General features: G+C 35.8%; 1 protein-coding gene across 1 annotated transcript in view; it reads right to left on the reverse strand.

The window, feature by feature from the left end:
• The window catches only part of robo1 (roundabout, axon guidance receptor, homolog 1 (Drosophila)), a 279,412-nt gene that overhangs the window by 238,809 nt on the left and 23,088 nt on the right, over window positions 1-17,515 (reverse strand). The window contains exon 3 of the mRNA XM_016554386.1: window positions 16,341-16,477. Within this exon, the coding sequence (XP_016409872.1) occupies window positions 16,341-16,434 (94 nt within the window). The 5' untranslated portion in view covers window positions 16,435-16,477. The remainder of the gene's footprint in view (window positions 1-16,340; window positions 16,478-17,515) is intronic.

Consider the following 17,515-nt stretch of genomic DNA (forward strand, 5'->3'; position numbering starts at 1 on the left):
ATATATATAAAATATTAAATACAAATTATAAATTATTTAGGGTCTTTAGAAAACTTAATTAACAAATATATTATAAAAATTATTTTTCAAAGCTGTAAATAAAGATTATTTCACCACATTTTACAAGAAAATACTATTTCAGTCTATGTACTTTACAATTTCATGTTTGATTCAATGTTTCACTTTCACGTATTTGTGACATTTTCTAGCAATTTCTGAGTGAAAATCTACACTATTTTTTTCAGTGTAATAATCACATTAAAATTATTGTGAAATTCACAATGTTTTATAATTTCATATCATCAGCAAAGCAAACACAATTATTTAATTTATCGCTCGGTTTACTAAGTTCTAAGTATCTTTCTTCATCTTTAAGTGTCATACAAATATCCATCAATTACAATATGACGCCCATTAAACCACACTGGACAAAATTATCAATAAGAAACCTTTCTGTTTGATTGGTTGGCTGAATTTTGCTCCAGAGCATCTGTGGTTATTTGTGAGATTTAATTTTTAGTACGTTTTTTGTATATTTTTATATAATTTCTATTTAGCTTATTAATATAATTTATTATTTAGTTTTAGCAATTTTAGTACTTCAACAAACAAAAATTAGAAATGTTGTAAAAAAAAAAATTTTGTTTTTCATTCAATATTGTATTATGTTTTAATATTTATTAATATTTAATTTTATTAGTTAAAATTTAAAATAATATTTATCAATTAGTTAAAATTATTTTTAAAAGTTTTAGTTTTATTATTAATCATTTTAGCGTTGTTTGAATAACACTGTTTAAGATTGAAAGTCTGAGTCTCGTAACTAGTGGTCGACCGATATATCGCCAAGGCCGATATATCGGCCGATATTTGCCATTTTTCAAATATCGGCATTGGCCGATAAGTTTTCCTGTTTGGCCGATGTGTTCGAGGCGGGACAGTCGACCACTACTCGTAACACAATAAAACCTATAAAAGGCATTTGAAAAGTAGTTAAAATTAATGATAAAACCCTTATGAAAAGGTATCAGGACAATTTTAATGGGGCCATCATTTAATACAAAGAAATCAACGCCTTAAACATAAAACATCCTTACACCAAACTTAAAAATAGCAATCCTATTATCTCATTCTATGATTTCATCAAAGCTTTTTATCAAAGTTTACTAGATATAATGGTCTAGTAAAAGTCTGTAAGAACTTAAAATACATTTTCCCAGAGAGTTACTGAAAACATCGTAAATATAACCTCAGGTGGAGATAAGTTGGATTAAGGCCAGGCAACAGCACAGTGCTGATAAAGCCAGATAATACACTCTCTATTTTTCATTTCCTAAAAGACATTATGAGCCTGTGCCTCTGAACGGCACAATATCACTCACGTTATGTAGGAAATAAACAGAGGCCGATATGAAACAGCAGCTCTGCTCGCAGCTCAAGCGTTTGGGAAAAAGCAGAGCGCCAGCAGCCATCGGCAGGGGTCTGGAGAACTCGCTCGAGTCTCATGACTCATAAAGCTGCACCCCTCTAGATTAACTCTAAGAATGGATCAGAAGAGATGAGGGCTGATGGGAAGGTTTCAAGTTCTGTTCATCAGTACAGCATCCAGCCTTCAGGCTACTAAACAAACCCCTGAGCTGCTCATTAAACAGATACCGACACAATGCACATCGATATTTCATAGCATGCGTACAGGTGCTTAACATCACACACACACACACACACACACACTCAGACTCTTCGGGATAGACGCTGGTATAGAATTAAAAGAGCTGGGAATGCTTATGAATATAAAAGCACTGATTAATCCAACATGTTTGTGTGTTTTAGAAACAGCTGCGTACTGGTAAGGAATTATAAAATCAGCTCTGAGATGCTGTCACGAGAGGGAAACGTAGTGCACATCTCACAAAAATGAAACGTTGTAGTAAACACCTGAAACTTGAGCTAGAAACTATTTAAACAATTAAATCAGCACCTTTACCTAAATCAAGCTTCACACATCTGCATCAGAAACAAATCACAGAATTATAGTTTGGACAATTGCTAACTTTGAGTTGAATCTCTACAATGCTGTATGAGCACTTTAAGTTCATACATTTTTGATACCCATATCACCTATTAAACAACTAAATAAATAAGAAAGGGTGATTGCATCAACTCTTTTGCATTAACCTTATTTGTGCTTGAATTGCTCCAGTTACACTAGTGTTCAAAAGTTGGTAGTTTTTCTTAAAGGGGTCATATGATGCGATTTCAAGTTTTCCTTTCTCTTTGGAGTGTTACAAGCTGATTGTGCATAGATAAGATCCCTGAAGTTGCAAAGACTAAAGTCTCAAAACCAAAGAGATATTCTTTATCAAAGTTAAGACTCTGCCACGCCCCCCTAAAACGGCTCGTTCTAACACACCCCACATATCTACTTGAAAAACAATGTGTTTTTTTAACATTAAAGCATGTCAACATATTCTGTTACACCAAATACACAAAATAATGATCTTTAAAAAAGCATCATATGACCCCTTTAATATTTTTGAATATTACTCAATGTTATGCTCAATAAGGCTGCATTTGATCAAAAAATACAGTAAAAATAGGAAAACTGTGAAATATTATTACAATTTAAAACAATTTTTTTTTTACTATTTTAATATATTTTAGAATGTAATTTATTCCTGTGATGCAAGCTAAATTTTCAGCATCATTACTTCAGTGTCACATGATCCTTCAGAAGTCATTCTAATATGCTGATTTGGCACTCAAAAAAAAAAATCTTATTATTTTCAATGTTGAAAACAGCTGTGGTGCTTCATATTTTTATGGAAACCATGAAACATTTTTTTTTCAGGATTATTTAATGAATAGAGAGTTCAAATAAAGTACATTTATTTGATACAAAAATCTTTTGTAACAATGCAAATTGCCAAATAAAAGTATACGTTTTTATAAATAAATAAAAATCAAATAAGAAATCTTACTGCCACCTAACTTTTGAATGGTAGTGTATGTCTTTTTTTTTTTTTTTACACAGTAGTATATTTTGTTCCTCATAAATATGAAAATAGTAACACATTTTATCCCTGCCTCTAACCTAAACATGAAAATGAAAAATAAGTGTCATTTTCATGTCATTAAAGATCAAATTAATGTGCAACATTTGTAAATATTATTATTGTGGTATATGTGTTTTCTGGTAGAGGCCAGTCAAGGGATTGATGAGAGTTTTAGAGCAACACGATTCATCTTAAATAGATAGTTCACCCAAAAATGAAAATTCTGTCATCATTTACTCACCCTCAAGTCATTCCAAACCTGTATGACTTTCTTTCTTTTGTTGAACACAAAAGAAAGTATTTTGAATAATGTGAGTAACCAAACAGTTGCTGGTAGCCATTGACTTTATGGGGGAAAAAATGCAATGAAAGTCAATGGCTAGCGTCAACCAACATTCATCAAAAAATGTTTTACGTTCAACAGAAGAAAGAAACTCATACAGGTTTGGAACAAATTGAGGGTGAGTAAATGCTGACAGAATTTTCACTTTTGGGTGAACTATCCCTTTAATTACATGAATACTGAAATTCATCCAAATATGGCATTATTTTATTTACACAGTTAAACTGGATCACTAAAATCCATCTATATTCAACCAATAATGACATGAAAGAGAGTAGCAGCTAAGATAGGAGGTGAAATCTAACAGCTAATGTGTTGAAGTGAGAGAAGCTTCAGCATCACACACAGAAACCCTCCTGTAAATGTAAGAAGACACTCTCACTGATTGCCTCGGCGGACCCAGACTCTCCTGGCATAGTAAACAAAAATCTAATGATGAAAACAATGCAGCCGTGCATCTATTCCAGCCTCACCTCTCCTTTTCTCCTCCTCCGCTTGCTCTCTTTTCTCATGCAAAAGCGCTCGGCCACTCCAGGGAAGAGGAGAGATGCGGACAATTATTTCCTGGCCCGGACGTGGCGGAGCTGTGATTGACAAATGAAAGGATTGAAATAGCTTCTCTTTTAAAAAGGAAGAGAGCTGCCAAATCGGAGCTCATCTTTAATGTCTCACCTGGGAGAGGAGGAGAAAGACGGATAGAAATGGAAACTGGCATCATTCAATTCTTTCAAAAGCAGCGCTAAATGTCGCACTTAAGAAAGAGGCCACGCCAAGCCTCGCAAGAATAACACTACATATTCATGAATCCCCTCGCAGAGGGATCAATGTGCTTCACTCATCAGCTAATGGGAAAAGATTAAACTCTATAACTACACGATCACATGACCAGGTGGCTGCGTGGGTGGTGGACTTCCTGCTAATTCAATAAAACCAAGAATTAAGAAAGCCTGAACCGCACGAAACACTTTAAAGGGGTCATATGATGCGATTTCAAGTTTTCCTTTCTCTTTGGAGTGTTACAAGCTGTTCGTGAATAGATAAGGTCCCTAAAGTTGCAAAGACTAAAGTCTCAAACCCAAAGAGATATTCTTTATAAGTGTGGAAAATAATCTGTTTTTTGAACCGTAAACCGCATAAACACATTTCATTACACCAAATACATAAAATAATGATCTTTTTTAGCAACGTCATATGACCCCTTTAAAGGGACAAACAATTTCATTCAAATGATCCTAAGATAACAGCTGTCTAAAAGCATAGATTAGAAGTGCAATTTCAGTATATTCAGGCTACCGCAAAAAAAAGAAAACAACATTATATGTGTTTTCAAACCCATAGGATTCTCACTGTAATTTTTTCTTGCCACTCTTCACCATAGTGAATGAGAAAAGTGGATGTCGGATTCAGGTAGTAGTAGTAGTAGCAGTAATTTATTTTTATTGTCATGTCAGCATCTAATGGTGTGTTCACACCAGACGCGAAGCGAATATGCACATGGCGTCACTCGCTCTAGATTACTCGCGGGATGTTTCTTCGTGTCACTCGTGCGAATAAAAACAGTGCGATCAACCATGGTGGAGATAACTACAATCGCTGTTTTGTACCTGTTGTCAAAAAGTCCCAAATACAATGGAAAGCCAAACGCCGACGTGTCTGGGTTCACAGCACCATCCAGAGGTGTCATGCAAATTTTCCGCTCGAGTTGAAGTTTTTGAACTTGCGCGGAAGACACGATTGAGGCGAATTTCGTGCGTTCGCGGCAAACGCGTCGCGCATTTCGCGCCATGCGGCGTGAATTCCCCTCTATTCGCGTCTTTGCGTTGACTTTGTATGTAATCTACTCGTGCGAATAATTACATTCGTGTCTGGTGTGAACACACTGTAAGACTATCTTCATGGCAAAAACTGAGTTGGAATTATACAAGAGTTGCATAAACTCAAAATAAAAACCAAATAAACACAAAAATACAGCAGTTAAAATTATGCAAGATTTTTTGAATTAACATATGATAAAAATCTAAAATCTCTTCTGGTAAAATCTTGGATGTCGAACTAAAAAAAATGCCCCAAAAAGCAGTCCTAGTGAACTGAATCAACTGATTCATTAAAAAGATCCAACTCAAAGAATGATTTGTTAACAATCTACTGGAGAAGATTATCAGCAACAAATAACTTTTTAGTGTTCCTCAGACAGTTTTTTTTTAATGTTTAATTTAAAAGACTTGGAATATAGTGCACAAGTATATGGACCACTTTTATAATGCTTTTTTTTTTGTCATTGTGGATCTTGACAGTCTTGAAGTCTTTATTCACTTCTACTATATTGAATAGAGTGGCTAGAATATTCTTTAAAAAAAATTATTTTGTGTTCCACGGAAGTGAAATCGAAAAAAAATAACTATGTTTGTCCACCAACCAGCATAACCAGCCTAAACAAGCATGGAAATTAATTCAGGTCTTTGCATCAGGGTAATAAAAATTATTTTCATTTCCAAGCTCTCTCTCATATTCCATAGAGTCTTTCAGATGCATAGAAGGACGAATGCATGCTGGGAAACAGCGAGTGGCACTAAGGATGTGGGCCTCTTCAGAAAATCGCAAATCACGGCACACACACACAAACTAAATCAGCAGAGATGACAGAAACAGAACACCCACACCTCTCACAAAATAAATAGGCGTAAATGTTCTCAAACATAATATTTGGATGAGGCCGAATGGCTTGTAAAGACAGGGAATCTCATTTTCCACCCTGGCACGTAGCCTCATGGATTTCCTATCACAGCCCTGTCTAACCTGTCCGTCCCTTTGTTTGCACCGGGTGAGGTTTGATGGAAGACAAAGACAAAGCTAATGAAAACCATCTTTCATGGCTTTTAAAGGAATAATTCACTCACAACTGAAAACAGTGTCATTTTTCATGACTTCAGAACAGTGCACAAGTTGTATGGACCACTTTTATTATACTTTTGCATCCCTTTTGAAGCTTGAAAGCTCATGAGTGTAAGTAAATGATAACAGAAGGGTCATTTTTAGATGAACTGTCCCTTTAAATATATTACTTTTGAAAGCTCTGACAACAATGACAGATAAACCATGGCAGACACAGAGTCTGATGCTTTCAAATCAACAATGCATGCTCTATTTTCTGATATTATCAACAGACATATGGAGCTGACTCACGCTGACTGGCTTGGCAAGACCGTTTCGCAGAAGCAGAGAAGTTAAACGAGGAAATTTTTATCACTTTGCTTTGCTATTTTGAGTACGATCACAAACCATACACTTGTGGCGAACAAGTTTCAGGATTTAACGAGTGCGTCATTGCTGTAGACACAACAAATGCTACAAGGAATAAGTCATCATCGCTCCGCAGAGAGCCTGCTGGGAGCTGACAGAGACGGTGAGAGTCCGCAGGGTGTATGTCGATGGAGAGATGGAAAAGAGAAAAATTGTGTGATGGCTGAATATCAGCTTCCATAGCGAGATGAGTGAGTGGCTGCTGCTTTTGGCTGATATGCGTCATATCACATCCAAAAACGATTTTCATCAAATGCTCGACAGGCCAAACTGCAAAGGAGTAAAAAAAAAAAAAAAAAGCATGGACGGGTGAAGCAGTCCAATAACCAATTATTTCAAAAGACCTGTATTTGCAAAAAAAATAAAAAATTGTGATTGAATGAATGAACCTTTAACATACAAACAGAATTTCAACCCAAGGGATCCAGCATCTTTCATTTTCAAGTTTTTGGAAGAAGTCTCTTATGCTCACCAAGACTGCATTTATTTGATCAAAAATACAGTAAAAGCTGAGTACTATTGTGAAATATTTATTATATTTTCAAATAACTATTATATATTTTAATATATTTTAAAACAAAAGCTGAATGTTCAGCAGCCATTTCTTATCATTATCAATGTTGAACACAGTTGTGCTGCTTAATATTTTTGTGGAAACCGTGATACATTTTTTTTTTTTTTCAGGATTGTTTGATGAATAGAAAGTCCAAATGATCAGCATTTATTTGAAATAGAAATCTTTTGTAACAATGCAAAAGTCGTTCCTGTCCTTTTGATAAATTTATTGCATCCATGCTGAATAACAGTAATTTAATTAAAAAAAGAAAAAGCTTTTGAACATTAGTGTATCACAGTTTTGTCCACTTTAAGGAGTACAATAGCAAGTAAATATCCACAAGGCTAACAGACTAACAAGCAACAAAACACCCATTTCGATTTCATGTTATTCAAATATTAACTAACAAATTGAATTCTGTTGGATATTGTCATTTGTATGTATACATTCCCAGTTGGTGTCATTTGTATGTATGAGATCATAAAAATACTCTAATATTATCAATGTTTTATCGAATCTGAATCTGTACAAAGATGTTTTCTGCTTCAGATTTCCTCAACCGATTACAAACAGAATTGAATTCCAGGAGAGAACGCATACGAGGCATCTTTCTTGATTATCTAGAAAATTATTAGGATTTCCCAAGATAACTCAAGTGTGTAGGCTGTAAATGTTTGTTCTGTCAGCACTTTAGAAACGTAACTGCGGCTCATATTCCTTCATCGTTTTATCCTTTTCTCAATTACAGGAAAGCCTGTGAACTCACTGGTTCTCACAGAGAGATTACTGCACATGAGTCGGGCACTATTAGGTTGCTTTCCTGCTCCTGATTTGCATGTCCATGTCGTAAAGCTGTGTTGGGTTGATCTTAAGGTTGATTCCTGTCAAGACAGGTGGGTATTTCAAAAACCTTTGGTTTTTAGTAAGGCATGACATAGACATGGCATTACACAATCCTAATGTAGTCGGTCAGAGTCCATATCGTTTAATAAGACTAGATCATAAAGGCCCTTTGATATTAAATGCATGTCTCTAACTCAAGCATCATAAGCTGCTATTTTGCCATTTATTAATCTGTACAGATCATCTGTGTCTAATGCACTTCACTAAACATGAATTGTGCCTGCTGATAGCATCATTTATGCAAGCACTTTTGCATTGTTTTTCCCTGATTCACTAAAAGAATTGGCAACTCTAGTAATGACAATTACGGTAAAAAAAAAAAAACATTTCATGCATGCACAAATCCCCATCTCTCAGATCCACGGACCTGCACAGAGAGTCATCTATATCGACTTTAAAATGCAGATGTAGATGAGTTTGCTTCTTCATTTGAATAGATGAAATAGGAAAAATTTAGCATTAGATCACTTGCTCACCAATGGATCCTCTGCAGTGAATGGGTGCCGTCAGAATAAGAGTCCAAACAGCTGATAAAAACATCACAATAATCCACAAGTAATCTTCACAACTCCATTAACATCAAGCTAAACGCTGCATGTTTGTAAGAAACAAATCCATAAATAAAGGTGCTTGATCACGCATACGAGGCATCTTTCTTGATTATCTAGAAAATTATTAGGATTTCCCAAGATAACTCAAGTGTGTAGGCTGTAAATGTTTGTTCTGTCAGCACTTTAGAAACGTAACTGCGGCTCATATTCCTTCATCGTTTTATCCTTTTCTCAATTACAGGAAAGCCTGTGAACTCACTGGTTCTCACAGAGAGATTACTGCACATGAGTCGGGCACTATTAGGTTGCTTTCCTGCTCCTGATTTGCATGTCCATGTCGTAAAGCTGTGTTGGGTTGATCTTAAGGTTGATTCCTGTCAAGACAGGTGGGTATTTCAAAAACCTTTGGTTTTTAGTAAGGCATGACATAGACATGGCATTACACAATCCTAATGTAGTCGGTCAGAGTCCATATCGTTTAATAAGACTAGATCATAAAGGCCCTTTGATATTAAATGCATGTCTCTAACTCAAGCATCATAAGCTGCTATTTTGCCATTTATTAATCTGTACAGATCATCTGTGTCTAATGCACTTCACTAAACATGAATTGTGCCTGCTGATAGCATCATTTATGCAAGCACTTTTGCATTGTTTTTCCCTGATTCACTAAAAGAATTGGCAACTCTAGTAATGACAATTACGGTAAAAAAAAAAAAACATTTCATGCATGCACAAATCCCCATCTCTCAGATCCACGGACCTGCACAGAGAGTCATCTATATCGACTTTAAAATGCAGATGTAGATGAGTTTGCTTCTTCATTTGAATAGATGAAATAGGAAAAATTTAGCATTAGATCACTTGCTCACCAATGGATCCTCTGCAGTGAATGGGTGCCGTCAGAATAAGAGTCCAAACAGCTGATAAAAACATCACAATAATCCACAAGTAATCTTCACAACTCCATTAACATCAAGCTAAACGCTGCATGTTTGTAAGAAACAAATCCATAAATAAAGGTGCTTGATCGGTTAAAACACCTTTAATGATTGATTTGTTTCTTACAAACATGCAGCTTTTCACTTCACAAGATATTGGACTGGAGTGGTGTGCATTACTTGTGGATTATTGTGATGTTTTTATCAGCTGTTTGGATGCTCATTCTGACGGCACCCATTCACTGCAGAGGATCCACTGATGAGCAAGTGATCTAATGCTAAATTTCTGCAAATCTGTTCTGATGAACTCATCAACATCTTTGATGATCTGAAGGTGAGTACATTTTCAGAAAATTTTCAGAAAAGTCCTTTAACTAGTAAAAAAAACATGTTTTTTGAGCTAATATACAGCGTCCAAATACTTCAACTGTTTGGTGGACTCACTAAACTAAATGTCCTGATTTACATGGAAAGGATAGCTCTCATCACTTGTTGCTTTATCATGTCATGCCGTTAGGACTAAGTGTATACGTGCAAAACACAGAACTTTCCTAATAAACCTGCCAACCTGTAAATATCTTCTATATCAGATGTTTTCCTCACTAAATTACAGAGGCCCTTGCCTAGTATTTCAGCGCTAAATGACTTTCGTAAAACTTTCTATTTGTTCCCTCTATATTCGTCTATATCAACCCCAGTCCAATCCAATGCGTTTCAATAATGGCCCTGTCTCCGACTAGAGAGAAATGAAAATGTGGCACTGAAATCAACGTTTTTCAAACAAACACAATTACAAGGCAATTTGAAAAGTGCTGTGCAAAGTAATGTTCAATTGCTCTTCTTCAGAGGTGAGGGCCTTTGCGAGAAGCTTTCCCTCAGCTGTATGATTTGTACCCGTCTCATTGGTAAAAAGCTTTCCTGTGCCGTGTGCCAAGAGCGGACATTACCGGTTAAATTACACATCATTTAGGTGAATGGTGTATCTGAACAAGTGGAGATGATGGCTTGGATGAAATCAGACAAACTCGGCTTCTTATTTGAGGTGATTGGTTTATACAACCCTCAGGGGAAAATGGTTTGCTTGGGTAAAAACAAGAACTGGAACAGAACATCGGCAAACATCATTTAAAGAGGCTAAAAATGGTTGTTGTGATTGAATGAGCTAAAACTAAAACAGAGACCATTAGAAAACATTAGGGATGGGTGTAAAACAAAACACTTCTAATGCATTGAGCCATGGTGCTTATGTCGGCGATACAGGTTCAAATCTGGTCACTATTCACTATTCTTATTTTAATATACTGTATATATATATATATATATATATACAATAACTCCATTAACATCAAGCTAAACGCTGCATGTTTGTAAGAAACAAATCCATAAATAAAGGTGCTTGATCGGTTAAAACACCTTTAATGATTGATTTGTTTCTTACAAACATGCAGCTTTTCACTTCACAAGATATTGGACTGGAGTGGTGTGCATTACTTGTGGATTATTGTGATGTTTTTATCAGCTGTTTGGATGCTCATTTCTTCACAACTCCATTAACATCAAGCTAAACGCTGCATGTTTGTAAGAAACAAATCCATAAATAAAGGTGCTTGATCAGTTAAAACACCTTTAATGATTGATTTGTTTCTTACAAACATGCAGCTTTTCACTTCACAAGATATTGGACTGGAGTGGTGTGCATTACTTGTGGATTATTGTGATGTTTTTATCAGCTGAGCTATAGTGATACAGTGTAAATATAGGGACTATAATGATATGGCAATAAATAGTGATAAACAGGAAAGTACCACAGTGATATTGTTGCTATTTAGTGTTTCAGTGGCATTCAGAGAGTATGAGCCGGTCATCAGCGGTGTGAATGTATTCTTCTTCAGGCTGTGTTCCAGCCGGCACCTGTTATAAAGTGCTGCGGTCGTCTCGCACAATTGGCACTGTAATTTCAAAAAAGGTCACAGTGGCTGTGGTGTAATTCAATATTCTTATAGCGCTGTATTAACTACATATTTAATCACCGAGGGTAGGACACTGACGGAGCGTCCTGGTGTGGCAGGGCAACGGAACATATGCGGACCGAAGTGCTGCTGTCAGCAGCGCATGAGGGATGAGTGCACGGCTCCTTCAAGTGCCTGCTCCCATGATGCACAGCTACCAAATCTGCTGTGTTATACATTCGGTCAGATATCTAGCAATGACCCGTAGTCCACCTGTGTTTTTTTTTTCCTCCTTCAAGGCCCCCTTTTCTCAGTTTCTCAAACAAAGGTATAGATATTACAGAAATAGATGTATAAAAATGGACAAACAGCTTACAAACCTATATATAACTGATAATGTACAGCTATTTATCTCAAAATAATTCTGACAAGGAGGATCAGGATGTGAAGCAGAGGGGTTTTTATCACCCTAAAGGGGGTTATTTTGTGATAGTGACTGACTGACTATACTTACATGCAGTTACTTATCAAATAAATATAAATGGAAGGTTAAAATTGTTCTATTAACTGAGAAGACAGAGTCTGCAAAGAGATAAGAGAAATTAAAATACTATAGCTGTGTATAGCGAAGCGACACTGGTGCATAAATGTGCATCTATATCTAGTCTACAGCGATCACACAACACAACACCAGTTTCAACAAAGAAACTCTGAGATTGTCAGGTGGTTGGAGAATGCAACCCATCATGCTCAGCTGCACACTGTTCATTGTGCGGCTGCAGCATCTGTTTACAGCTCAGCGGCGGTTCCTGCGCAGCGCATCAGGTGGAGTGAATTGGACTTCAGGCAGGAAGCGCCTGGCTCAGCCCTGTTCATTAACGCTGCTATATCGGGCTCCAGCTATCAATGCAGGCTCGCAGCGAGCAAAAGGCATCACCGCACGCCTGCTCGCGACTGAAATTACAGCCGCCTCCAACGGCACACCAGAAAAGAACATTAAACTCAGAGAGACGCACACCAACAGACCGAGCTGACAAGTAAATTGTTTCTAAAGCAGCAGGCAAAGGAATACGGGGAAAGGAGGGGGAACGAAGGGAGATGAGAAGGAGGGAAGGTAAACAAGTGAGGAGAAGGAATCATAACGGACAGGAGTGTGAAGCAATAAAGAGGAAGATGGTTGAATAACAGGGTGATTTGGGGAGGTATCATCCGGACTGATGTGAATTAGGGAGAAAAAGGCTAGAAACGGAGATACAGAGGACCAAAGAGAGCTTGCTGCAGAAGTCGATCATGATAAATTGCGGGAATAAACTACGCTTTACAGGGAACCAGTGTTAATTTCGTTGACTAATAATTTTCGTCAACGACATTTTTTCACCGACGACAACGAGACGATAACGAACTAAAACTCTTTTTGAATGACAAAAACTATGATGTAAATCTATTGACATTTTCGTCAATGAATAAAAACGAGACGAAAATGTTAGGGAGGGACGATTTGGGAAGAGATTCATTCAGAACGAATCTGCTGCGTGGTTCAGAGGTTAGATGCGTACATATGAATTGGCGGGACATAAGCTAACGTACACTTGCTGCACGTCGCATAAAATGTTCAAAAATGTCAATATGTGGGAGTAAGAGAAGAGCAGACATATGGATAATTCTGACGACGCAAGAGAGAATTATTTATAGAAATAAATATGTCTGCTTGAAAGAATGAAGAATATGGTAAACAAGTTGCTATAAAGAATGCATAATTAGCCTATATACCCATTGGTATTTCATTAAAAAGAAGACCATGTTCTTGATCTTTATGAGAAGTGGTTTTATTTAATTTTAACATAAAGGCATGTTGTGTGTCACCGCATTTAAATCGGTGTCTATCATGATAAAACCTTGATATCAAACCTATATGAGTTTGGAAATTTTAGAGAAATGCTTAATAAATGCACTGTAACTAAACCCATTAGATTTTAGCCGACTAAATTTACTGTAGATTTAGTCGACTAAAATCTTATGATATTTAGTCGACTAAAACTAGACTAAAACTAAAAACAATTCAGATGACTAAAATATGACTAAAACTAAATGGCATTTTAGTCAAAAGACTATGACTAAAACTAAATCAAAATTTGCTGTCAAAATTAACACTGCAGGGAACAAACAATATGCTGCCAGTGATGAAAAAACTGATGACACCCTCGATCAGGTGTCCTTAGGTAAAAGTGTACGAGATGAAAAAAGGGTTTTAAATAAAGTGTAGCTTTAGAGGAATAGTTCACCCACACAATGAATATTTATATTTGTCTTAGTTTATTCACCCCCATGTAATTTCAAACCCACATGATTTTTTTTTCTGTGATCACACAATGTGATTTTTGTGTGCGTGTGTGTGATTTTTTTTTCTACAGTACTGTTCTAAAGTTTGAGGTTGTTAAGATAAAAAAAACATTAATACTTTTATTCAGCAAATACACATTCAATTTATCAAAAGTGACAGTAAAGACAATTATAATGCTACAAAGGTTTCCATTTTAAATTAATGCTGTTCTTTTCACCTTTTTATTCATAAAAGAATCCTGGGGGGGGGAAATGTATCACGGTTTCCACGTATCCAACACTGATAATTAGAGCTGGGTGGTATGACGGTATATATCGTTACCGCGGAATAGAGGGTCTATCGTTAGAGCTTTTGCTATATCGTGTATTCCACGGTATGCAAATGTATCTGCATAACATACTGCTTAAACGTTATATTCACCTTTGATTGATAAGGAAACATGCATGAATGAGAAAATAAAGAGTGCTGCACTTGATCGAGTTATTAAGTGCAATATGCAATGAAAAAGAACTCAATGCGGTGCTCGCGCTGACTGACACACACGAAGCACACACTCAGAAAGCGCCTCTCTCAGACAGCATGCGATCGCGGATTTGGGACATGCATGTTTAATAAAGTTATTAAGTGCAATAAGCGGTGAAAAAGCACAATCCGCTGCTCGCGCTGACTGACCCAAAGCCATGTTTAATAAAGTTATTAAGTGCAATAAGCGGTGAAAAAGCACAATCCGCTGCTCGCGCTGACTGACACACAGCCGAAGCGCGCGCACTGAAACCCCTCTCAGACAGCATGGAATCGCGAAAACAGATCTTTTTCCTGTTTTATTGTGCTTGAATGGTCAAATACGCACACAGATATGTCATAATGCCCGTCGTGTGAAGTATTCCCGTAAACACAGTCGGTTATGAGTTAAATAAATGTAAACAGTTGGGTGAAAACAGGATGTGTTTCAGTACATTGGATTGGTCTTAAAAGGACAGCAGCCTTATTTACCTGCTGCTGTCTGTCATTATTAATGTTGTTTGATTGATACAGTGAAGACTATGCAGTGTTTTATTTATACACTTTATTCAATTTCTGTAATATTTCTTACTACATGTTAAATAAACCTAGCCTACTGTAGCTGAATGAATTAAAAGTTTATTTCATATTTATTTGTTCTGTTGTGCTTGTAATTTGCTACTTTTTCTTAATTTTAATAACAAAAAATAAAATAGAAATAGCTATATCGATGTATATATCGTTATCGTGAAATAAAATTTCTCATACCGTGAAATAAGATTTTGGTCATATCGCCCACCCCTACTGATAATAATCAGAAATGTTTCTTGAGCAGCAAATCAGCATATTAGAATGATTTCTGAATCATCATGTGACACTGAAGACTGGAGTAATGATGCTGAAAATTCAGCTTTGCATCACAGAAATAAATTACTTTTTAAAATATATTACAACAAAAAACTGTAAATTTAAATTGTAATATTTCACAATAATTACTGTATTTTTCATCAGATAAATGCAGCTTTGGTGAGTATAAGAGACATTTAAAAATAAATAAATAAATGATTTTATAAAATCGTGCAGACCCTAAACTTTCAAACGGTAGTGAATAATGAAAGTGAATTAGAACTGTCTAACTCCTAAATTCACAATATAAGTGGTTTATTTGACTCTATAAGACTTTAACTTTGGTTAAATTGAGCTGCACAATACTTGGGAATATAGTGCACGTGTCGTATGGACTATTTTTTTGGCAATTTTATGGTACATTTTTGTCATTTTGGAGATTCACAGAACCAGCATCCATTTACTTTCATTACAAGAACAGCCAGGACAAAAAAAAACTTCCTCTAAATCAAGAAAGTCATGTGGGTTTGGTACAACATGAGGCTAAGTAAATGATTTTGGGGTGAACTGTCCCTTTAAAAGCTCATGGGTTCCAATATGACTCATACAATTTAATGTATCCACTTCGATTCTCAAACCCATGATAAAGGAACACAGTCATATAGCAGTTGCTCCTGACTGATGTCTGTCGTTTATCTTGAAATCCTCCTTTCGTTTAACATTATTCATCATTCACCTGAAATAGAGAACCAGTTGATCTGACAGTCCCTTGAATGGTGTCCATCACACAAACAGACAGTTCATCATTCGACTGGAAATACAGACGAGATGGAAAAAACACACCAGAGCCACATGGGAAAAGCACATAAGCCTGCACTGCAGAATATAAAAGTCTAGATGTTTCTGTGTTCCCATAAAAATAACTGTTTTTTTTTTCAATGTTCAGATGCAATTAATAGGCTTATGTGTCCGTTCCACGTAGCTTGGGAATAACCTGGGAATCCACATCAGAACCTGGGAATAAAATCACAAAACACAGGGCTCATGCATGCTTACCTGGAACCAAAGGACCCTCCGACAGCTCCGACTGGACAAACTGCAGCAAGGTGAAAATGATGAGGACTGTGGTACCTGACCATGTGACCTGCATGATTCTTACAGAGCTGGCATCCCTGGATGTCTCCAAGTTTAATCTAGACAGACAAAGAGAAAAACAAAGGAATTAAATGCTGGGAACTTCTGTTAATGCATTTTTGGATGAGATAATCAATGATTCAGTGAATGGTTGTTATAGTCAACTAAAACTATAGGAATACATTTTTGTTACTTGAAATAATGTTACTGAAAATATTTACAAATTTACATTTAACTGAATTATTACAAAAATAATTTAATTCAGCTTATTTTACTCATATTATTTGTCATTTTCATTTAGTTTAACTTTAAGTACTAAAATAACTAAAACGAATAAATAATTAATACAAATAAAAAAACATTTAATAATGTTGGCGTATTAGTAACAAAAAGAGCATGACAAAAACAACAAAATTACTAAAACTTTTAACTAAAATGAAAGTGAAAACAAAATATAAATAAAATCTATTTCAAAATATTAACAAAAATATAAACGCATATCAATGATACCAAATACATATATATATTTTTTTTTTTTTGCTTAATCAATACAGATGCATTGAATCAAAACAGAAAATGTAGTCATTCAGTCTGGTGTCAACAGACATTCATATTTAAAGAGGTGAATTTTGTGATACAGAAGACTGAAAGATTAAAAACCCATTCTCTCATGTACCAAACGTATTTGGATCAATGCTCAAGGCTTATATGAAATCTCATGCCCAGTAGGAATATTGCCTGTTGGTTCAAAATGAATCTGTTGGTAACGCTGATCAACCATCTGCAAAATACAAGTGCACTGAGATTGCATGCCAGCCCAGACCGATCTGAAACCCAAAATCAAAGAGTAAGCATCACATCCTTTGGATGCAATAATATTTTTCAGAGCCGATGAGAACACGCATGACAAAACACAACTGATCCAGAAATATAAAATGACTTTTAGAGGTAAATCTTTTGCAAAGTATGTCATTTTGGTCATGCAATTTATCTTGCTCAACCCAAATCACTTTTGATTCATTGCACACTTGCTAAATGTAAAATAAAAAAAATTATAAAATAAAATAATTCATTTAAAAAGTTATATTTATATAAAA

Source organism: Sinocyclocheilus rhinocerous, unplaced genomic scaffold, assembly GCF_001515625.1.
Source record: "Sinocyclocheilus rhinocerous isolate Xijiao unplaced genomic scaffold, SAMN03320098_v1.1 scaffold466, whole genome shotgun sequence".
Taxonomy (NCBI): domain Eukaryota; kingdom Metazoa; phylum Chordata; class Actinopteri; order Cypriniformes; family Cyprinidae; genus Sinocyclocheilus; species Sinocyclocheilus rhinocerous.